The 22,442-nt window shown below is 40.2% G+C and overlaps 1 protein-coding gene across 4 annotated transcripts in view; it reads left to right on the top strand.

The window, feature by feature from the left end:
- The window catches only part of LOC6731363 (rap1 GTPase-activating protein 1), a 78,048-nt gene that overhangs the window by 43,255 nt on the left and 12,351 nt on the right, over positions 1 to 22,442 (top strand). Inside the window, exon 1 of one of the 4 annotated variants that reach the window (XM_039291022.2) lies at positions 2,064 to 3,494. The exons of the other annotated variants lie outside the window; for them this stretch is intronic. Coding sequence (XP_039146956.1) covers positions 3,300 to 3,494 — 195 coding nt within the window. The 5' untranslated portion in view covers positions 2,064 to 3,299. Of the gene's footprint in view, positions 1 to 2,063; positions 3,495 to 22,442 lie in introns of those variants that run through there. 4 annotated transcript variants of the gene reach the window in all.

Below are 22,442 nucleotides of genomic sequence, written 5' to 3'. Positions count from 1 at the left end.
CATCTACCTACACGTATCCGTACCGCGGGCCTGTAAATTATCCCAAAAAAAAGCAAGCAATCCGAAAAGATACCCTGAATACATCTATGTGTCTCTATCCCTCCTGCACTGTGGCACTTAAAATTTATAATTATTTTCCGCTTGTTGCATGCGGCCTCTCTATCTTTCCCCGTTTACTACATATCTCCTTCTGCCACTCTTCAACTTTGCCATGTGGAAATCTTTCCGTTACTCATTCGTGGCTTTTTAATTTCCTCTTCTATGGTCTTCCCTGCATTGCGAACAATGCAACTTTACTTTAAAATATTTTCCTTCGGCTTGCCTTATTTTTTGGCGGATCTCTGACATTAACCTAGGGCCGTGTCATCCACCCACAGGCCCCCGCCAATGGATACCCTTGGGTATCCACTCCTTACCCCCGTTTTCGCTGTCTCTGATGTTTACCTTGTTGCTGCCTCGCTGACTTCGTTGTTGATTGCCAGCTGACAGTGGCAGCAGCCACAGAAATAAAGTAAAAAAAAAAATAATAAAACCGGGCAAACCTCAACTTAAAACTCTTTCACATGGAATTTAAAGCTCTGCGGCAGATTTCAGATGCGGGCTCAGCATAACCAATTAACCATGAGAAGCGCTCTGGAAGCCAGCGATATCTATCTTTCTGTCTATCCATCTTTCAAAGCTAATATCCATCTACTTGGGCAGATATGAGTTTATTACGAGAGTCATCTATCTGCACTACAAAAGTGATTGCAGCTACTGACATTTACCATTTGAATGGATATTGCTAATTTAATCAATTAATATCTTTTAATTGAAGGTATCACTCATTTTATATTTAAATTTAATAATATTTTTGGTAAATAACTAGTTTGTAGAGAGATCTACAAACTTTTATAACTACACCTCTCTAGAGAACCCAAACAAAAATAGTCTTTATTATTCTTTCACTTCTTTTTTGGTCACATTTTGTTTATAAACAGACGTGTTGACTGGCCTCCCCTCCATGGACTTTATGCCATATCAAACTAAATTTAGTATATAGCACGATAGATTTAAAGTCTCGAATGCCAAGGTCAGGCTAGAAGCAATCATAAATTGGATATGTTTATAGTGGGGCTAAGAAAAAGAACAAGCGAGGAATGATTGGGGAGCTTCAGTTTACTTGAAACTGGCATGACTTATGTTTTCGGCGCTTATTTTAAAATAAACTTGAAATGTTTCTATAACTTTTAATCATTTACTGAGTTGTTGCTTGTTTATTTCTTTTTTTTTTTTTTTTTTTTTGATAAAAGATGAACACTATTCAAAGTATTCTACAATCTTATGTGAGTCTAAAAAATTTTTTGTGATTACCAGCTAAATGTGATGCATGTGCCGAATTGTTTAAGACTGATTGTACACCATATTTTCGAGAACAACAAATATTTTTTTAGAATTGATATGATTTTTAGTTAGTTATTCACCACTTATGAAGATAAAAAGTCAGTAAATCTACAAAATTATTCAAATTGTAATTAGTCTCTCCTGGTTATGTTAAGCTTATTATTAAAGAATATTATGTCGTTTCTGGTTAATTTCGGCTACATGATTAATAAATTATTTATTAAAACCAATTAAATAAACACTCCATTCAAAGTTGGCGCCCTCTCAGCTCCCACGCATGCTCTTCTCTCTCTCCTTCCTTTGGCGTCGCTCTCTTTCTTCGGTTATACAGCGCTCTCGCTCAGACACACACAGCTCCAATTGAGCGCCAGGCTTGGTATTTTTTAGTGTATTTCATGAGCCCGCAACGTTGCACAGTGGGAAGAAATAGTAGTAGTTGTGATAAAGTTTTTAAATGTTGAATGGAATAAATTAAATAAATTGAAAATCGCAATAAATAATGAAATTAAATTTCTTATAAAACAATTTTGAATATGATAGAATATTGTTTGTTAATATATAAACAACATTTTCGACGAAGCCCATATGGATAGCTTATGTACGCAAAATGTGCTTTTCTTAGACATCGAGTATTGTTGTGCCTGGCCCACTATGCGTTGGCAGAGCAGAGCGACAGACGCAGCGGCAGAGGCAGCAAACAACATTGGATATTTTTCAGTTGCCGTTTCTCCGTTGCCGCAAGCAGACGTTTGAGCCGGTTTGAATTCAAAAATCTCGCTCTTCTGTTCGCGTTCGTGTTTTTGTTCGTTACGAATTCAAAACAAAAACAACTACCGAGGGGCACACGCATTTTGAGTTATTTTTAAAAGAAGAAGCGGCAGATTCTGCTCTTTTTTCTCGGTTTCTCCATGCTGAAACCGAAATAAAACCCAACAACAACCGAAAAACCGATTTTGTGAGTGCAATAAACCAAACTGCAGCGGTGTAAATATGCGTTGTTTGGTGTGTGTTAGTGCGGTGCATCTACGAAAATAAAACACGCATCAAAAATCTTACAATCCTATATATATACTCTCATCTATATGCATGAGCCGATCCGAGTGAAATTATTTGCCTAGAAATTGGTTGGCCGAATATTTGAAAGCCCCCAATATTTGCATATAAGCCGCAGTTTGACAGTCACCGAGCAAGAGCGCAAAAAACCCGTCAAACGGGTTAAAAAACTCGTAAAAAGAGATATTTATGGAAAAAAATTGTTACTTTTTTGTGAGAGCAAAATAGCCGAAAGCAAAAGGTTAACAAAAATTATAGCAATTACCGGAGAATATATTTTTAAGCCCGAAACCGCCCTCTAAGAAAAACCCTATCAGAGATACGGATATTGCAGTGCTAAGCCGAGTTTGTGAAGTAACGAAGCAGCAACTGCAATTTCAGCATCAGCAGCATCTGGGAAAATAGTAATTTGATCTAAGCACGCCCACAATAGAAGCAGAAACCCTTCAAGAAGTAAACTAAAAAAGCCACAGCATCAACAGCACCAAAAGAACAAAATAATAATAGCTTGAAGACATAGAAGATATAATATCTACAGCAGTAACTTTAAGAGCTTTAAACATCCTCGACATCAAAGGGGATAATATGCACTTTGTCGAATATAAGTAACCAAGCTAAGGAACCTGAAACTGCAACTTCAAAGGATTATATCTATACATTGGCTTAGAAGATCCGTAGCAGAAGCTTAAGTGTGACCCGGAACCAATGCAGTACTAGGACAATCTTTTTGAAGCAGCAGCAGCAATCGCAGCAAAAGCAGCCGCAGCAGTACTTACTGCAGCAGCAGCAGCACCGAGCAGCAACAAACAACAGTGGCATTTTACAGCGAAGGTGCCGAAAGACGTTGGGTGCGTCAGGCCGTCATGGGGGTATTGAGATGGCGCGATTCCCCCGGATCGCGGATTTCGGGCTCAATTGGCAATAGCAGCGGCAACAGCAACAACAATCACCATCACAGCAGCAATAGCAACAACAGCAGCGGCAACAACAACGCTCATCAGCAGCAACACAACAACAACCACATCAACAATAATATGAACAACAACAACAATCGCGAGGTATGTGTGGGCATATATGTACATATATCTTTTACCCGATCCCATTTCCAATTCCAATTCCGATTCTGTTTTGACAACAACAACAAAAACGGGGCATTACGTTTGGGATACATTTCCATTAATTAAATGCAATTTGGGCGTTTGTAATTGATGTTGTTCGCTGGCGTTGTCCGTTGTTGTTTTTCACTTTTGGCTTCGATTGCGGTTAGTCACAAACACGTTGTTGCACTTTTTGAGAGCAATCGCGCATCGTGTGGGTGTCAAAGTGCAGCTGAAATGCGAGTTTTGAGAGCGATTGGAAGCCAACAAAGAACAATTATTGTACTTCAATCGTTTTTCATATTTGTGATTAGATAGCTGTGCCCTTCAGCACACAGGTTTCTAATTGCTAATTGGTTTCATACATAAAACATCAAGGGAAATACTTGCCTACATTGATTTTGTTTATATCTTATATCTAAAGCTCGAATCGATTTGTTGTATATATTTTACATTAGCGATAATAAGTTCCAATATAATACTACACCCTTTTTTCAAGAGAATTGTTTGTCTTATTGATATAAGTTTTGAGCTGTATTTTGTACTCACAGTTTGTGAGCCATTGCCAGTCTCAACTTCTACTTAAAAGCCCCCTTTTTAATACCCCTGATAATGGCTTTTGAAACTGCTCCATGCAAGCATTGTGGGGTCTGTTCTCGGATCGTTCTCGATGGCTTATCAACCGCCACCGAATATGGCCCGCTTTAATACCAAAAAAATGAATGAAAAACGGTCGTTTTATTGTAATTTCCATTAAAATGTTACTCAGCGTCTGTTCACACATGACTTGTTCTCTGTGAGTGTGTGTAGTTGTGTGCTTTTAAGTTGCTTAATTTAAATAAAGTCAGAGTCAACAACTCCATGAACGCCTCGCTGATAACACACATGTTGAATGATGCTTTGTAATTTTTATGTCGCAAGACAGTGCCCGCAATTTGTTGCCGGACTACCTAGAAAGTCAAGAATCTTCGGAGGCAATTTCTTGGTCGATTGGAAAATCGACTAGAAAACGATGAGTAGAAGAGAGATACAAGAGACAGCCGGAGTTGACACATTTCGTATAAATCACTCAACAGCCGTCGCCACAGCGAAAGCGGAATCAAGTTTTTGGTACGAGGTCTAGGGACTCATCATTATGATGACGATGATTGGGTTGTTGATTGTGATTGAGATTGTGATTGCATTCATCATCATTATGCCCATTAGCCGCATTCTCCGCTGGAAGCTTTTACCTACGCACTTTTACTTCTACACCAAGCTTCTCTTCCCGTCTCGCTGTATCAACAAATGTATCTCAAAGATACTTTGGACTTGCACAACTTTCGCCAAACACACACATAGATCGCACGCTCCAATTGAGGTTTTTAGCCCCGTTCTCCATTCGAATTCCCCAATTCCCAAAATTGTTATCGCCACCTTGTACATTTCTTTGTCTCTTGCAATTTTATCCGCATTTAATACATTTTTTTTGTGCCGGTTCGTTTTGGAATTTCGATACACTTAACAAAATGCAGTTTAACCGAAAGTGTGATAATAAATGCAGGACCCAAGTTCATAAATATTCCACATTTAAATTCTTACCCAAGAACTGAATACATCAATGAAAGGTGGCGACAGTTTTTTTTTTTGTGCACATGTATACGAGCAAAAATAATCTTTCAGGCCCCATTCAGTCTGCTGATGATACAGATGATGATGTTGAATACAAAAAGCCGCAAACTTTCGCTGCTTGCTTAGCAGATACATTTGTATCTCCCTCTTTCGATTTCGTAAGCATTCCACATGTGCTATCCCTTTGTGTATCTGCCAGATACTTTCGATGCCTACGTATCAGCTGGGGAAATTTCTCGCTGCGTTTGATGTCAAGGTTTCCCCGGCTAATTCTGAATAGAGGGTACCACTTGAAATGTTTAGAGACCTGCGTTTTTCTCCCACCCATAACCTCCTGCTGTGTGTGCACTTCAAGATACTCGTACAAAGATACAAGATACTGCACAGGGGAAGGAGGTGGACAATTCTGAAACCGAGAACGAGTTGAAGAAACCGCCTCAAGGTCTCTCGGAAACGCTTTCGCTTTTTGTCGCCACTTGAAGACTGTCTGCCCTTAAATGGCCAGCATGTAACTAACGATCGGTGCAGGCGACTCCTATACTTCATAAATCCCCCTCTACCCTCTATATGTACTATATACCACAAATGTATATACATATATGTATATAATGCATATGGATTGCAGTTGAGCTGGAGGCGCGTGTCTTGCATAATGGCCCACGATTAATGGGTAAAAAAAGGAGTATGCATGCGAGGGGCAGAGAACTGCTAATGAAAAGACTCCTTTTCTGTCTGCTCGCTTATTTTGTACTTTTTTTGTATTGATTCATGGCCCGTGGTACTGCGTCATTTAGTCAATCGTTCAGTTAGTCAATTGCTAAAGCCACCGCGTACTTCCTTCTGGGAACGACCAGCACCGGATATCCATTTTGCATTTTGCAAAAAAGAAATGAAGCAAAATATAAAAAAAAAATAATAATGTGTGATTCTCTTTGACAATAATGACGATGTTGGCAGGAGAACGATGATGATGATTATGCCATGCCTCAGACTGATTAAAAGCAGACAACAATGCCCACACAAGCGGGAGAAAAGCAGGAAGAAGGCGGTAAAATCGAGTAGGGGAACACCAGACAGAGGATAACCCACACGATACTGCAAATGCGCTACAGTATTAGGAGAAAGAGAAACCGATAAGAGCAGGTAGTGCCTGAGATCCTATATACCAGATAAGACGGATCAATGAATGGTAAACAAACACAAGAGGAGCAGAGAAAGTAGCTATCGATAGGGATAGGGCCTTCCAAGAACTGTTTTCAGGGTTTGTAGAGGTATCAGTTGAAGATCTTGTTATGGTAAGAAAACTATACAGAAATAGATTGCTTGCTGTTTACTGTTGGGTATAATTGGAAAAAACAGTGTACAATGCGTGATAAATAGAGAATAGATTAGGTAACTAATATATGATTAAGAAAATGTGTTTGAAAGTATAACAAGTAATGTTATAACATATGAAATGGCATTACTATTGACTGTTTCGTTATGATAAGCTATTGTCGCCCATGAATGTAGACCCTTTCCCATTACTATAATTTGGCATAACATTTTCCCCCAGAGCGTTACCAGTTTCATTTATTCCTAGGCTACCCACCACACGTGTTTCTCCATTTCTATCGCCCTCCTTCTGCAACGCCCCCCTTTTAACCCATTCGCGCTGGCAGCAATTGTTGGCTCCGCATATACAATGGCTTATATGGATGGCCATATGTACATATGCATACTATACTATATATCTAAGTAATGGCAACAAATGTGATGACAATGCGGCATTAAAAAGCATGAAAAACCTAGCCAGCAATTGTTGTTTTGGCTTCTGTTGCTGCTGCTGTTTATTGTGTAATGTTAAAAGTTGTGTTGACGACATTGACTTGCCAGCATTGTTTTTGTTGTACCTGCTGCTGATGGCAGCGGTAAAAGCAATCACAAATAAAAAATAAAAAAAAAAAGTGTAAATAAAAATGAAAATATAAAATTGCGTTTTGGGGGGAGCCAATGAAGTCAATTCTGTGCATTTGCGGTTACAGAAATGGAAGCTTTGGCCAAACATTGACACTGGCTTATTAGCTACCTTAACACAATTTTCAGTGGGCTATCTTCGCCACACATTTCTAAAGTGTGTATCTTTATCTGTTTCGGTTGCAAGATAAGATATCATTTTGGAGGTCTTCGTCTGCTTTTATTTGCCCGAAATAAAGAAGAAACACATTTTTATCATTCTTTTTTATTTAGATATACAAATTTAAACTGAAGATAAGGTCGCACATTATTTGTGTATCTTTTCTTTAATGATTAAACAATTTTCGTGTTTGAGGCAGCTGCTTGGTTTATATTTCTTTTTCGAGGGCCATCAGAGACACACTTCCAGCATCTAAAAAAGTATCTTGACAAATTGAAAGCTGACAAAATTGCGACAGTCGATGTCAACTGTTGACAAATAAAGTGGTTATATGGCGAAATCGGTTCTGGACTATAAATATATATAGTATATGCCAGGCCCACACCTTTTAACAGCTCGAAATTATGAAATTTTTCACCCAAAAGTTTCACTCAAAAGAATCTGTCAGTCTTTGTGCCGCTATATCTTTTGTTTGCCCCCACTCCAAGCAAAAGTAAAAGTTGTTTCTTTTTTCATTATAGACAGTCATAAATAAGCCCAGATATTCCGATTTAATATTCTGTTAATACCTTTATTATGTCGCCCAGATTTTCACTATGTTTTCTATATGCAAACTATATCGATATGTGAATGTTTATACACACACACACTGATTTTAATCGCTTTCGCTTTATTTGTTTCCCAGACTAAACAAAACAAATCGTTTCTATAGAAGCGGCTTAGCTCAAACGAAAAACGTTTTTTTTTTTAATGGCAAATTTGTGAAAATTGCTCGAGCTCATTTCAATTTGAAATTAATGAAAAATAGTTGCCATTGTTGCGATTTTATTGCAATTAACTTTGGCAACCATTGTATGTTCGTTTTGGCCTCCGATCGGCGAACTTGGCGCCTTTTTTCTCGCCGTTTCTTGTTGGCGACGCACTGAAGTTGCCAAATGTTATTGACCCAAATTGAAAACGTATATAAAAAAAAAAAAGAATAATACACGAGGCAGCCATTCGAAATAGAACCAAGCAAACAGAAAAACCGAATTAAAAAAGTACAAACAGTGGAGCTTGGCACAGTGGAGCAGGCAGGCAGTCATTCAGGCTAGATGCCTCGATTTATGACCACATGGTACTCCGTAAACTGGAGGCCATTTATATTGCCTGACATTTTGACACGACTCTGCCAGCGAGTGAAAAATGCAAGTAGAACTCAAATTATATACGGGAGATCAATTTTGTGGCCAGTGGTTGCTGTTTTTGTGGCTGAAAAATTGTCTTCTAAAAGTTTATAAATTAAAATTGGGCCAAAACAGAATCTACTTCTGTGTATTTTAAAATAGTAATACTTTTTTTAAGAATATTCTTAAATAATTGTATAAATGACATGCAGAAAATCTTATCTTATCAGCGCGTATCGATTACTTAATTTGCCTGCCATTGAGGTGCATTTGATTAGGTGAGGGTACAATTATCTCGATCAGTAAATACGAACTTTCCCAACTATATTCGAGCGCCCCCAACTGTGTTTGTACTGCTCTTGTTCGCATTCGTTTATATTACTTTTATTTATACGCATTCCTTGTCTCTCCGTTTAAGGCAAGTATTTGCATATCTGTTATCTGACTCTAAGTTTTGTTTAAACATTGGCAAATTTAGCACATGCCGCTCCACGCCGCACTCTTCCTCCCCCATCGGTTGGCCCAAATTGCAGCAGCTGAGCCAACAGACGCCGGTAGGCTCGGATTTTCCAAAAGTGCGGGCAAAAGCGAAACGAAATTCCACGGCCCGAAGTGGAAACCTTGTCGCGTCTGTTTGTTGACAAACTAATTGCAACATTTTGCATTTGGAGTTCGCTTTTAATTAGCCGGAGATACAGATGCGAACGCAATCTGAGCTTGAGACTGAGACTTGAGATCGCGACTTGACTTTTACTATCAATTAACATAATTGGCGGCGCCTGCTTCGTTCGCCGTCTCCCGATTCGATTATTTGCACAATGTAATTTGTCATGATTAGATACATTTGGCTAACTGCAACTGTTTCGTTAATTGGCGGCAGAGTCTAAAAAGCAATTTGGGTCACACACACACACACGTACATCCATCGAGCGAGGAATTTCAATTTTTAAAGCAACGGCGATTTGGCCGCCGAGAACTCTGCGATGAAATCTATTAGCCAACTGGCGGTCTTTGAACTTTCCACACGTTCTCCATTTCCCTGCATCTTTCTATGAGTCGGAGATTTATGTATATCATAATCATGGCAGGCACAGCTCCAGAGAAGAACCTCCAAGGCATTGCACGCTCAAGTTTGCCATTTTGTTGATACCTCTTCCAAGTAAAGGGTATTTAGACTTTCAAAAATGCATATCATGCACACAACATGTAAGATGGTTTAGTTTCTTGTCATTATAACGGATAACCGTAGATTATTATATCCTTATTTCGCATGAGAGCGGAAAAAAGGGTATCCCATCTTCGTGGCTCTTTCGTTGCGTCCGCTTTGTGGGCCATATTGCGCATACGCCATGTTCGCCGGGCCTAGATGGCAAAGCCGAGATATGCGGGCCCATGCTGCATTTGATGCCTGCCGTGGAGCCAAAGCGAGATGCTTATCCCCAACTGGCCGAGATGAGATGGCTGGAGAATCATTTTGCGCTGTTGTCTTCTTGCCACGCTTTGTTGTCTTTGTTTTGCCGGGAAAGAGAAGTGAAAAGTTGCCATAAGCAGCAGCGTTTGTTTGGTTTTTTTTTTTTGCCCCTCTGTCTCCGCTTTTTTTTTTTTTGTTCGTTTTCGATGCGTTGGTGACCCAGAAAAGCTTTCATACCAGCTGCTAACTGACGGCGCTGGCGGTTCTGACCGCAGTGGATCGGGAACAGCTGCAAGTGTTTTGCTCCAGGTCGCTTCATTTTACTGCCACTCCCCCAGCACTTCGAACTCAGAGGGCCTCTCGAGTCTTCGTCTGTCGTCGCAGTTGAAATGCAAGTGGGAATCGGAATTGGTTGAGCATATGGTCATGACGTTTGCTGTACATGGGCCAACTGATTTATGTGTTGAATACGGGGGCAAATGCCAGTTTCAAGTATCCATCTCTTGTTTGTTGGGTTTTATCTGCTACCAATTATTATTCAAACAAATTTAAGTTAAAGAGATTTATAGATAGATTATTCTGCATTTTACAAAGTAAACTACTTAAGTTTTACCTTTTTCACTTGCACAATTTGCATTAACATTATCCATATATAACCATCAACACTTTACGCATGCCAAGCGATTATATTTTTCCTTCATTACTTCACCATTTAAAAAGTAGATATGTGTTTAATGAAAAACTTGTGCCATTAAAAATTTACATGTTAGCTAAGTACAGGTTTCTTTACCATTTTTTTTTTTTTTGTTTTTGCCGTGGTAAACGAGTTTTATTTACAAACAATTTTTACACGTAGTTGATTTCACAGTTCTCGTGTTAAACGAACAAGTTTATTTGGCTTTAGTTTGCTATTTGCCGTTCAAACGAGCTGTTGACGGAGCCCGCTTATGTAATCATAATTCACCTAGTGGCTGTCAAACTGTAGACAGCTGAGCTGAGCTTGAACAATACAACAATCAATGTGTGTAATTACTGCCAATATGTAAACAAAATTGTCATTAGTCAGGATATAATTATAGAACTATGCACAATCAAAGGTGTTCATACTTGGTTAAGTTTTTGTTTATAAATATAAGCTGTGTCATTACAGGCTTTACGGACTGATGTTTATGAAGCTTGAAAATCTTCTAGAATTCTTTTCTCCCAGAGAATTTCACAGACACTTTCTTTGGCCGACTTTTATCACTTTCAAATTCTATAATTGGTTCTCAGCTAGATTTCTGCTGATACATTTTTTCAGATTCGCTTCGGGAAATTTATCTCACTCTGCGTTGGCAATTATTTCAATTTGCCTGTCGACTCGCGCTGACTGACTCGAATGCTTTCTATGACAATTTGCAATTGCTGGAATTGCAATGCCAATTGGCTCGGATATTTTCTGAATCAATCATTCAATCCACTGGCCACTCTATTATACTTTTTGCAACAATTTCACTTTGCCTCGCAAAACTTTCATTTTAATTAGGAGCGAGGCAAAGCCAAGCAAAACAAAATCAAAATCAATTTCAGATAACTAGCCAAGAGATTGGATTGGAAAACCGACCGCAGATTCAATTTTCAGAGGTCAATTAGCACAACTCTTGACGGACATGTGGCTGGGGGAAAAAACCGGTTTTGGATCAATTTTACAATTTTTATTCACTTACCATTTGAAAGGCAAAAAAAAAAAAAAAAAACATTTTTCTGCTGCTTTACTTTGCATTGTTTGTTGCTCAACGAAAAGTCAAACGTGGCTAATTACCAGCTATTGCTGGCGTCATTGTTTGCGGCAAATTCGTGTGCAAGGTGTGTCTGAGCAGCAGTTTTGCGAACCCGTCACAATAACACTCGCAAAGTCACCCGATCGCGATTGAAACCACCCACCCGAATGGCCTTTGGGTGCACTAAGGTTTCAGTTGCGAAAATCACTGAAAAAAACAATTGGATTGCCAAAATAAATTCAGTTAATATAGCTACAATTATTCCGGCATATTTATTTATAATTCTATGCTTAAATTTTATTTACTGTGCACGCTAATTATTATGTTTTGTATACTGAAGCATAATTTTCTCCTAGTGCATCACTAAAATAGCTTAGAAAACGAAGTCTTGTTGATATGGACTGTAAATTGAAACCTTAGTTATCCTTCATGCTCGGTCTGGCAGTCTAGACATTGTGTTTTACCTAATCGAAACAGGCAGAGTCGTGAGTTGAGTCACACGGAAAACTATCAAATAATGCACGAAATCAAAAGACCAAGAGCCGCTTCTTGAGTCATTCACCCAAGAACCAATAAATTGCCCAGCAATGTCCCATAAATTAGGAACCAATACTATAGATACAAACTATCTATTCACATTCCTGGTTCTCAGCATTGTATTTGACTAATTTCAATAAATCTTTTGTGATTTCTGTTGCTATTTCTATATACACACTCTCTTTGGTCTATTTTAATCAAAGCCACCCAAGTTCAAATGTCAATGGCAAGTAAATTGAGTAAAATAACACAAAATCAACGTTTTGCTAATGGACAGCCAATTTTGCGTTCGCACACGCTGTCGCACAGATACAAAGATACACAGATACGAATGTATCTTTAATTGCCGCAAATTGGCTTTGAGCTAACTTTGCTATGGATTTTTCTCTTCCCAATTTTCCTTTTTTTATTTTCTCTTTTTTTTGCGCTGCAGTCAAGTCAATTTACATCCTGCGGAGGAGGACTCGCGTGGGCGCTGTGGGCGTGGCAGCAGCGCGTAGGTGGCACTAATTCAGTTTCCTGTCCCTGGCGCCTGCCACTTAATGACAGGCGTCTCTCGTCTCGTTGCCTCCTTCCACAATGTTTAGCCTTCCACGAAATGGGCACCGAGGTTTTTATTCTCCTACCTGAATTTCCCGGGGGTTTCGAGCCATGTGCTGATGTCACGTTCGGGATCGCGATCCACAGCCCTATGGTCACCGCCTTTCGTAAATCCTCATTACTGCATGCCACACGCTTCAGATTCTGACTCTTACTTGGGTTTTCTTTATTTTTAGTTAATTGTTTACGGTTGACTTTTTTTTGTTTGGCTCGTAAAAAGTATATTTTCTGAAATGTTTATGGGGGACATCTGAAAACCAGCGCCAGGTACGACAATTTCAATTTATTTACGATCGTTTGTATATATTTTTAAGAATGTGAGGCTGGTCACGTCGAAATGGCGTTGCAAACAGTTTTGCAAATTAATGAGGCAGTTTTGTACAGACGGGAAAAATTGTACTACTTTAAAATATACTTATAAGTTGACTAGAAAAATATTAAAAATAAAACGAACTGTACACTTTTGCCCTAATTTAATTAAATTTCATTTTTGAAGAAGCCTTGCTCTATTTAATAAATACATAAAGAACATTTAAATTTGTGTTGTCTTTCCTTCGCCGGTCTTATCATTTATTTACGTTCAGTGTTATTTTATGACTGCTGATTTGGAACTGTGTTTGAATGCATTTAACCCACAATATAATCGATGCAATGCTCCAGAAAATTTTCCACGTCACCCCTCGTAAATAAATATTACAATTTCAGACATTAGATAAGCGAAAAGCTGGGCCAAATTGCTTTTGTTCGTCTATTTGCATATGATAAAAGTATTGATTTTTGTTGCCGACAAAGTGGAGACACACCTCCCGAAATCAGATTATTTTGGGGGGTAATAACCAAACTAGTGTCACTTCATTTGACAAGATTATTAGCCGCAGCCAAATAAAAACAGAACAAGGCCCGAAACCGTCAACAAAATTATATGTTCTTGTTTGCTCGACGCTTTAACACTTAACAACAACAGACGGCAACAAGAACTAAAGGTCAAATGGGCTGTAAACATAAAGCAAATGAGGCAGTTGTAAAAACGAGAAAATTTCGATGCAGGTTGGAGGAGCTTCCTCTGCAGATTGCGCAATTCCCTGAACCACAGCAGCCAACCAAAAAAAAAAAAAAGAAGGAAAGGAAACCAGTCCTTACATGGCCAAACTCAGGAGCTCGCCAGGTGAAAGCCCTCGCTTCCTGGGCCATTCTGTCAGCTGTCAAATGACATTTATTATAAAACATTTAAATGTCAGCTTCGATCGTTTGGTGGCCAATTGTTTTCCCTGTCGCTGCCTATAAATTTCCAGCAGCTGACGATGATGATGATTTGTGGCGGGGGAAATGCGGAGCTCCTTTGGCCAACTCAAACGAGCCGTCAAATGGTCAGTCTTCTGTTTTTGGTCTTTTTATATTTTTGTTTTACCCTGTCTTTGTCTCCTTTCATTTGGCTCAACAGATCGCCGCCTGAGCTGGCATGATGTCATATCGGATAGACAAAGGCCGGATCGGTTGCCAAGTCGGTTCGGTCCGCGGTTGTGCCCTAACGGAAATGTTAAGAGGAGCTCTTAAAATTAGTTATTTTTAAAAGGGGGAAATGATAGATGTATGTATACCCTTTAAATGATAAATATGGGTTTGTTTGCGGTTGATTTATGAGACGATATCCAGGTGGAAATTTTTTATAAGAGTGTTTGGGAGAGGCCTGCGTAATCTTCAGATTGTATATAAATGTTATTTATTAAGGACATGCCTTTCATACATACTTAAGAGCATCCAAATACGCTGTTAACTTTTAACTTTCGCAGTGTGTAGTCATTCCTGAATGTCTTTTGCTGTTCTTTCAGTCCCGACATGGCTAATTCTGGTTGTTGTCGCTGCTATTTTTGCATTTGGGCGTTTCGACATGTGCTTATTGTAATTTCCAGCCGGCGCCTTTCCCAAAAGAGGGGTTACCAAACGTAGAATGATATGGGGGGCACTGCCCACCATCGAACCTCCAACTCAACCCTTTTGCTGTTTTCAGTTTTTGCCGGGGCTCTATGATGATTTAATATGTAGGCAACTCGCTTATGACATGGAAACAAGCCACAATCCACAAGCCGCAAAACGAGAGGCGAAACAAGAACTGTGTGAATGGAATGAATGGGTGGGGATAATGGTTGGTGGATAGATGTTGGCTATAACCAGCGGGGGGATCTATATGCTGGCTGTATAGTGGTAAATGGGCGGCAGCAAAAAAGGTGCGCCTTTAGCGGCTCCAGGGAAAACGAGGCACTGGCGAATATTTTTCGTTGCCTGACTCGGCAACGTTTTTTTTCGGCCAAAGTTCAGAGCACTTATGGGGCTGGGGGGGAAAGGAGTCGAGCGGGAGGCTGACTCCTCCGGTTTGGTTGACTCATGGAAGTCACGTATGTATGCCCAGCAAAAAAGCTGTGCTCGCATTTGGGACGCGGCATTCGGCGCTCTCAGCTTGGCACGCCATGTTTATTAATATTTAAATGCAACGAGCCATTCGCCATGCGAACAATTTCAGGCTTCAATGCGGCAGAAAGGGGCGTCGAAAAGGGGTCTCCAGGGAGACAGAGGTGCCGTTTGCGTAATCCTTTGCCAATGCTCCAAACGCAGAGAATGCGAGTTGGAGAACAGAACGGTGAGAGTCCATTGCTGCCTACACATGTTACATTTCCAATGAAGCATGTTGTCCAAACACGAACATTTCCCTATCTACTTGCAGCCACCACTCCCACTTTATCGCACATTTGGCAGGGTTTGCAAATGATCATCATCATTTGTTGAAGGGATTTCCAATGGTTTACTTGTGTACGAGCTTGGGTTAGGTCATGAGTTGGCTTAGGTCACCCTCTGGTGGCGAATGGCTATGAGACTTAACCTAAGCCAAGAAATAGGAGCATTGTCTGGATGGAATTCGCAATAGAAAAGACCTAAATTTCGCACAGTGCAAGGAGTTACCGTGATACAACGTTTTCCCATCATGGCAGCAGTTTATTATCCCTGGTTCGTGGGCTTGGCCACCTCATTAGTTGCACTTCCTGAACGAAGTTTCGTTGTGGTTTGCAAACGTTGCTCCTTTGGTACCGGGTAAGTTAAGTGAAGCCTGTTAGCTGACCAGATCCGTTCCAGAACCCACTTTGTATCCATATCTCTTACCACTTGTGAGTCCTGCACGCATCCCACATCCGCTTGCAATTTGTTTCGCTGTGTTTTCCGGTATGTTCCTGTACTTTCTGTACGTTTTTTCGGTTTCTGGTGAGGCAAAACCACTCGAGTTCGTCTGCAGTATCTCATACCCTGAACAGCTGTCTACTTATTATTTTGGCTTCTCCCCCGGCTTTTGTGCAGTGTTCTTGGCTGCACCTGCTCCTCTTCAAGGAACAATTGTTTCCCATGAAGTGTACTCTGCGTCTGTCTCTTTCTGCGTACGCCTCCTCGTGTTTTTTTCCTTTTTGTTTTCCTGCCTGCACAAGGATGTTTATCCTTTCGGACTAGTTACCCACCGACTTTTGCCTCATTTGCATTACAAATCAGTGGCAGTTGAGCAAGTGAAAAATCCTTGCGGCGACCCAGTTTTCCTATCTATCTAAGTATCTCCATTCCCACGCTGTAATAAGAACCAACCTCTGCCAGTGCAGTTTTATTTAGGGGGAGAAAAGGAACTGAAAAAAAATATTTTTTTTTTCAGAACTTAGGAAGGGGCGTTTCAGCTGTCCTTTTCAAATGTTTTTTGCTCACTTTCAAAAAACTAACCAAAATTTTCCCCTCTTCTTTCTTTGCAGGTTAGTACCGAAAAAAACGCACATGATGAATGGGATCGCGGAAAAAAAAGAGGCGGAGATGGGTTAAAAACAGCGGAGTTCGCAATTTTAATGCTCATGAATTATGAGCTAAATCCGATTAGTAAGAGAATGATAAAGCAATAGAGCGCCTGGTACGGGTTTTATAATATCTCGGCATATTTTTAATTCGCCAAATGTAATTGGTGAGGCATTTATGGCATTTTGTGGCACGTTCCCTTTCCCCGCTATGGATTTATAGTTGGGAGCTAAGCCGTTCTGGTCAGGCTTAGGCAGGTTTCACTGTACACAGAGAGAAACTTGAGTAACACAAAATGTATTTATATAATGAAAACACTGATTGATAGACACTATTTGTCTTTGTCTTAATTTCCTACTTCTTTACAAACAAAAACAGAGCAGCAAGGCAATATTAAAAAAAAACAATAGTTTTTCTGTGCGTGTACAGCGAAATCTCTTAAGCGGCTTAGGCCATCGGCTCACTCTTAGAAACCAAAGGCAGCGAATAATCGTTCACCTGGCGGCTTTGGCCTGAGACAGGTGTAGCGCTCAATTAGCCATAAGACGCAGAGTCTCTACCTTTCCTTCCCCTCCCTCCTCGGCAACTCAAACTTTTGGTTACTTTCACTAGCGCTGAAAGCTGTGGGAGAACTTTTCCGAGACAGAATCGATTTATGTCTCAGCTGACAAGTTTTGGACTTTATTTCCCCAGATGAATGCCATTGGTACTGTCAAGAAAATGGTATGGTAGGAAAGGCCATAACCCTTGGGTATCCGCATCCGCACTGGCATCCGCAGCGTGTGGGAAAAACTCGCAACTCAAATGGAGCTCAACTCTTGTGACAAGTTTTAATTACATGCGACATCCGTTGACATTTCCATTGATCAGGCCAAAACGGAAATTACTTTTGGGCCATCCATCCATCTAGCGTTTGGGCCATTTTGAGAATGTTTGCCCACACATTAGGGCAATTGTTTGCTCTGCTCGTCTCAGACGCTCATACTCATCTGTCTTAGTTTTATTTTCATGCTCAGCGTTTAGAGCTCGCAATTAAGCAATCAAGCAAATGTTGATTAATTAGCCAGCGAGTTAATGGAGCTGGGGAAAATCGCTTGATTTACATGTCAAGCGATTAAGATTTAATTTCAATATCATTCCATAGGCAATGACTTACAAGGTCATTTCGATTCCAGTGACAAAGATATTGGAAAAGATCTGTAGCTTATTTCCTGCATATGATATATGAGTACTGAACTGAATTGTTTTTTCAAATATGATAGATGACTTTTTGAGCTTTGAATTTTATAACATTTTGAGACAAAACCACGCGAGTTTCGCCAAATCGCCCGACACTATGGTTAATGTCTTCATCTCACGCAGCTTTCGTTGGATATCATCATCAAGGTATCATCACAATGATTTCTTTATGAGACAAGTTTAATGAACTCCCCTGGCAAAATGTTTCATTAGCTTACAATTGGGGCTTCAAGGGGTTAAAAGGGGAAACTGTAGTGCCCGAGAAAAACTCGCACATTTGATGTGGAGCTCGGTGGGTAATTAAGCGATGTGGCAACCCTGTCCGCCGCCATGGGTTCCCATAATTTATGGCCTGGAAAATAATTATAATAGTAACACAATCTCTGAGAGGGGGGTATATCCCCCCATTCTCCGCCATTGTACAAAAGAGCCTTAAATTTTATTGCATTAGACGCAACTTTGTTACTCTTTGATTATGGGAAAATGCTGGAAAAGCCTCTGCGGCGGCTACTGCAGTAATTTCGTTGTTTTTCCCTCTCGACTTGGCCTGGCTAACGGTAAGCCCCGGCTAACTGCAACGGCCACTTTTTGTTGCTATTGTGGATTTGCTCGAGGTTGTTGTTGCTGTTACTGTTGTTGTGTCTCTGCCTGCATTTGCAATTATGCAAGTTGGGTTCTAGAGGCTGCAATTGAGATTGAGACGACGACTGCCACCAGACAAGACAACAAATTTAGTCGAGAGGAGGAAATACAAGGGAAAGGAGCGGCACAGTGAAAAAAATCGTACTTGAATCTAGAGTAACCTAGATTCATCAGTGGCTCCAATAGTTTCCTAAGAGTTGAACTACTTTAAATATTAAGTATTTTCAATTTGAACGATCACTATTTATAAAACTTCTCAGTTTGATTTAGAAGAAAACTCAGAAATTATGCCCATTTTTCTAGCCGTGCATAAGGAAATCAAGTCTTGGAAGTCGACTCTTTGGCCACTTGCCACTTGTTTGCATAAGACTGGAATTCTGCGTTGCGTTGCGTCATTAATAAAAATGTCTGGCAATGGCTTAAAATTTATGGCAAGCTCTTGGCCTGGCCAGCACTTTAGACGAGGGAGACGGCACGATGCCGGTTGACAGTAAGCGGGTTTCCACTGTCCCCAACCTGCAGAACTGCAAACTGTAGTTGCTCTGCGCTTGTGCTTGTCAAACTGTAATGAATTTTAAATCTCCCCGAGTGGGGAGATTTATGATTACTACTCGCACGCAATTTGTTTGCTCCACTTTTGGGAAACCAACTGCTGTCCTGGAAATTTTGACACGTGGCTCTGTCACGCCTCCTCGTCCACCTTTTCCTGGCTTATATCAGTTTACTTTGGGTCGTCATTGTCATAAAATAATAAATGCCGCTTATAAACACACATTGTCATCGTCAGGGGATGGGTAAATAAATGTAGGGGTAGTTGGGGAACATAACCAATCATTAATTCGATTGTGGCACAACTCTGTCTTTAGGGTTGCCCCACCATTCGACAGGCTAAAATGTCAATAAAACTATTGTTGTCCGTGTCGGAGAGTGACCCAGAAAATGAGTTTGTTGACGTCATGCCGAGAGCCAATGAATGTCCATTCGTGCACTGGGAGAATTGTAGTTAAAGTCGTTTTCGGAAAGACCTAAAAGTAAAGTAGGAAAATAAAAGTAGTAAGTGTGCATTTTCAAAGATTGGCAATGAAAAAATCCTTGATTTTCATTAACTTTTTTCGCACTGTGCAAAGGAAACGCGGTGAGCTCAATCATCCCTGTCAGCTGGACAGGAAGAGGGGCAGAGGGACCAGAGAGGAAGTTGAAAGGAAGCCAAGACGGAAGGATGCATTATGCTCGCCTTTCGGCTTTCTGTGGTTTCGTTTCATTCTCAGTTTCGCTGGAACTTCCGGCCCAAATGGATTTATTTTTCTTCTTTTGCTTCCTCTGCTTCGCCACATTGGCTTTGGTTTATTTTTTATTAATTATTGCCTTTTTTGGTGGCCTAAATTTAGGTGTCAGCTGCTGGCGGCAGCTGCCAATTTGAAATTTTATACTTTGCGGTCAAACTTCTCTATCGCTGTCTCTCTCCCTTTCACTTGGCACGCGTTGGCACAAAACAGGTGCAAAGTCAGGTAAGCAGTGCGAAAGAAAAATAAAAGCCGTTTTTAATGGGTTTTCCATTACACGCTGAGGTCATCGCTGCACTCACTGTAATCAAATTATTTCCAGCAGGAAAAATTCCCCAACGCCTCTATGAACTTGGCTAATTGTGATGACCTAAGCGCTGTGAGCCATTAATGGGTTAATAATGTGCCAAAGCAAATAAAAACCTTCTTAGCCTAATTAAATGTCGTTTCTAGCTGTTGATAATTGTAATTGCACCCCGAAAAGTTTAGCATTCCAGTCACTGCCGATTTTGGCCATTATCGAAAACGCTTCTGGCCAAAAGCGGGACAATCGTCGAAATGAGGGTTAAGCAAATTAGGGTCAAGTTGGCGAAGAGAGTGAGATTAATTGGGTTTTTGGGTGCCCGGTTAAGGGGAGGCAAGCATTTTATATAAAATGAATACACTTTCCGAATTGGAGTATGTTTTCATTTCAGTTTTTTAAATATATATAATATATTAGTACCAATATCAATTAAAACCTAAATATTTGAGGGGATCATCTATATTTTCAAATTCCATCTTGTAGTGTACTTGACTGATTTTGTAAAACTCGAATTACAATCATTATACTTCTGCTTAAAGCTCTTCGCCTTGGCTTACTTTCTGTGCACTTTTGATCATTTGATACCCTGACGAGCAGAATTTTTCCGCAGAACTTGCTTGAGACCTTCTAGAGTTGCATTGAGTGAGTGTTTGGACTTAAACAAAGCGTCTAATTCGAGCCAATGTTAGATCCCAAGCCTAGGCTTCGATAGTTAGCAGGCAGTTGGCTATCGGCTTACCTTAAAAGTAGAGGGGGAACTGGCTTAAAACAAATGCCGAGCTTTGTTTAGCCAGTTTTTAAAGTCAAACCAGTTAGCTGGTTTGGCCAGCTCAACTTTCAGTTTTTGTGCCCCTCAAAAAGCAACAACTTTGGAGGAAAAATGACAAGCGGAAAACATTGTTTACATTGATTAAGCTGCAGAGGAAGAAGGCGAAAAGGTAAAATTATTGCGCAAGAATTATGAGAATTAGCAGCAAATTATTTTTGAATGGGGCGTATTTAAATAAAGTGACTTGAGATCGAAGATCATTAGCATGCCAACGAGAAAAAAAGGAAGAACAAAAGAGAACAAGATCAGGGAACAGAGCTAAAATGGCTAACAGGTAACTGGGAGTGATATAAGACTTTGTTTCCCACCTTCATCCATCGATTCCGTCTGGTTTTTACAGCTCCATCCAAAGAGATCTACTGGCGATTAACTTCTATGTGTGATGTGTAAATTATGTGCTGGCATTGTGTTCTTAACTGCTTTTGTGCCGTTTCACTGTCTAACTGTTGTTTTCAACAGGGCAAGCAACGACCTTAGGCTTAATTTATGCCAAAACACGTAAAAAAAAGCACTCGCAACAGCCTTGTAATAGTTCCTACTACTCCTCCAATAGAAACTCTTTTTTCGTGAATAAGTGCGCACATGAAGCAGCCAAATGCCCCAAACTATAAACTCAATTAAAGGGTGTTTTGAATTCGATGTCTGGGATTACGCACATTTAAGGCCTGCCTTAAATCCCATCAAGAGTTTTTCTTCATTTTGTTAGGAGTTATAACTAGTTTGGCTCCATACTTTCTTAGCGTGTATCCATCTCACTCTGCTGCCAGCTGTCAATCTATGGCTATCTCTTTTCCTACTGGCATGCCGGAAAAGCATTGTTATTGCCAACTTTCGCTGGCAAGAAAAGTTGAAAATCTGACTGCATGGGTGTGTGAAAAGCGTTTGTTCAGTGTGCCCATGTAAATGTTATTTGCTGCTTGTTATTTGTTATTTCAGCCAACAATGCCATGGAAATTAGCTGACACAGAAATTGAAAAAGTAATAAAGAAAAAAAGAAAACGCAGGCAGCTGATAAAGCTCACTCGAGCATTGCAGATTCAGATACAAGATACTCAGATACATTCGTAGCCAAGGCTTCTCATAAGCGGATCAGTCATTTGACATATTCATGCGGCTTAAAAACAAGTTTTTAATTTTTGCACGCAAAGATCGAGAGCTTTTGCCATTAGCCTTATTGGACATTTGCAATTCACTTAGTGCTGCATATGGGGTACCCTTCTCATTTCTCGGGTCACGCGAGCCAAAAATCCATGTCAGAGTTCACAACAGTTACAGCAGAATAAAGTCTGCCCCACATGAACTCGGGGCACGCCACAAAAAGATTAAAAAAACAAGCCAACACATAAGAAATTAATGGCCATCAAGTGCGAAAAAGTTCATTTCTCTTCGCTTTTTTCTGTTCTTGTTTTTTGTTGTTTTACGACGCCTTGTAAACTGTCACAGAAGATGGTAAAAGGGTGGGGATCTGGCAGATTGGTGGGCGACCTGGTCACCGGGTTTACCCCAGAGGCAACCGACAGCCAGAGATGACAAATGGGATTGTCGCATTGCCGTAGGTTTTACTTTATTTGGTTCAATGAACTGATGACTGGAGT

Source organism: Drosophila simulans, chromosome 2L, assembly GCF_016746395.2.
Source record: "Drosophila simulans strain w501 chromosome 2L, Prin_Dsim_3.1, whole genome shotgun sequence".
NCBI lineage: Eukaryota > Metazoa > Arthropoda > Insecta > Diptera > Drosophilidae > Drosophila > Drosophila simulans.
The sequence above is the reverse complement of the archived record's forward strand: the minus strand, read 5'-3'. Positions and strand labels throughout refer to the sequence as shown.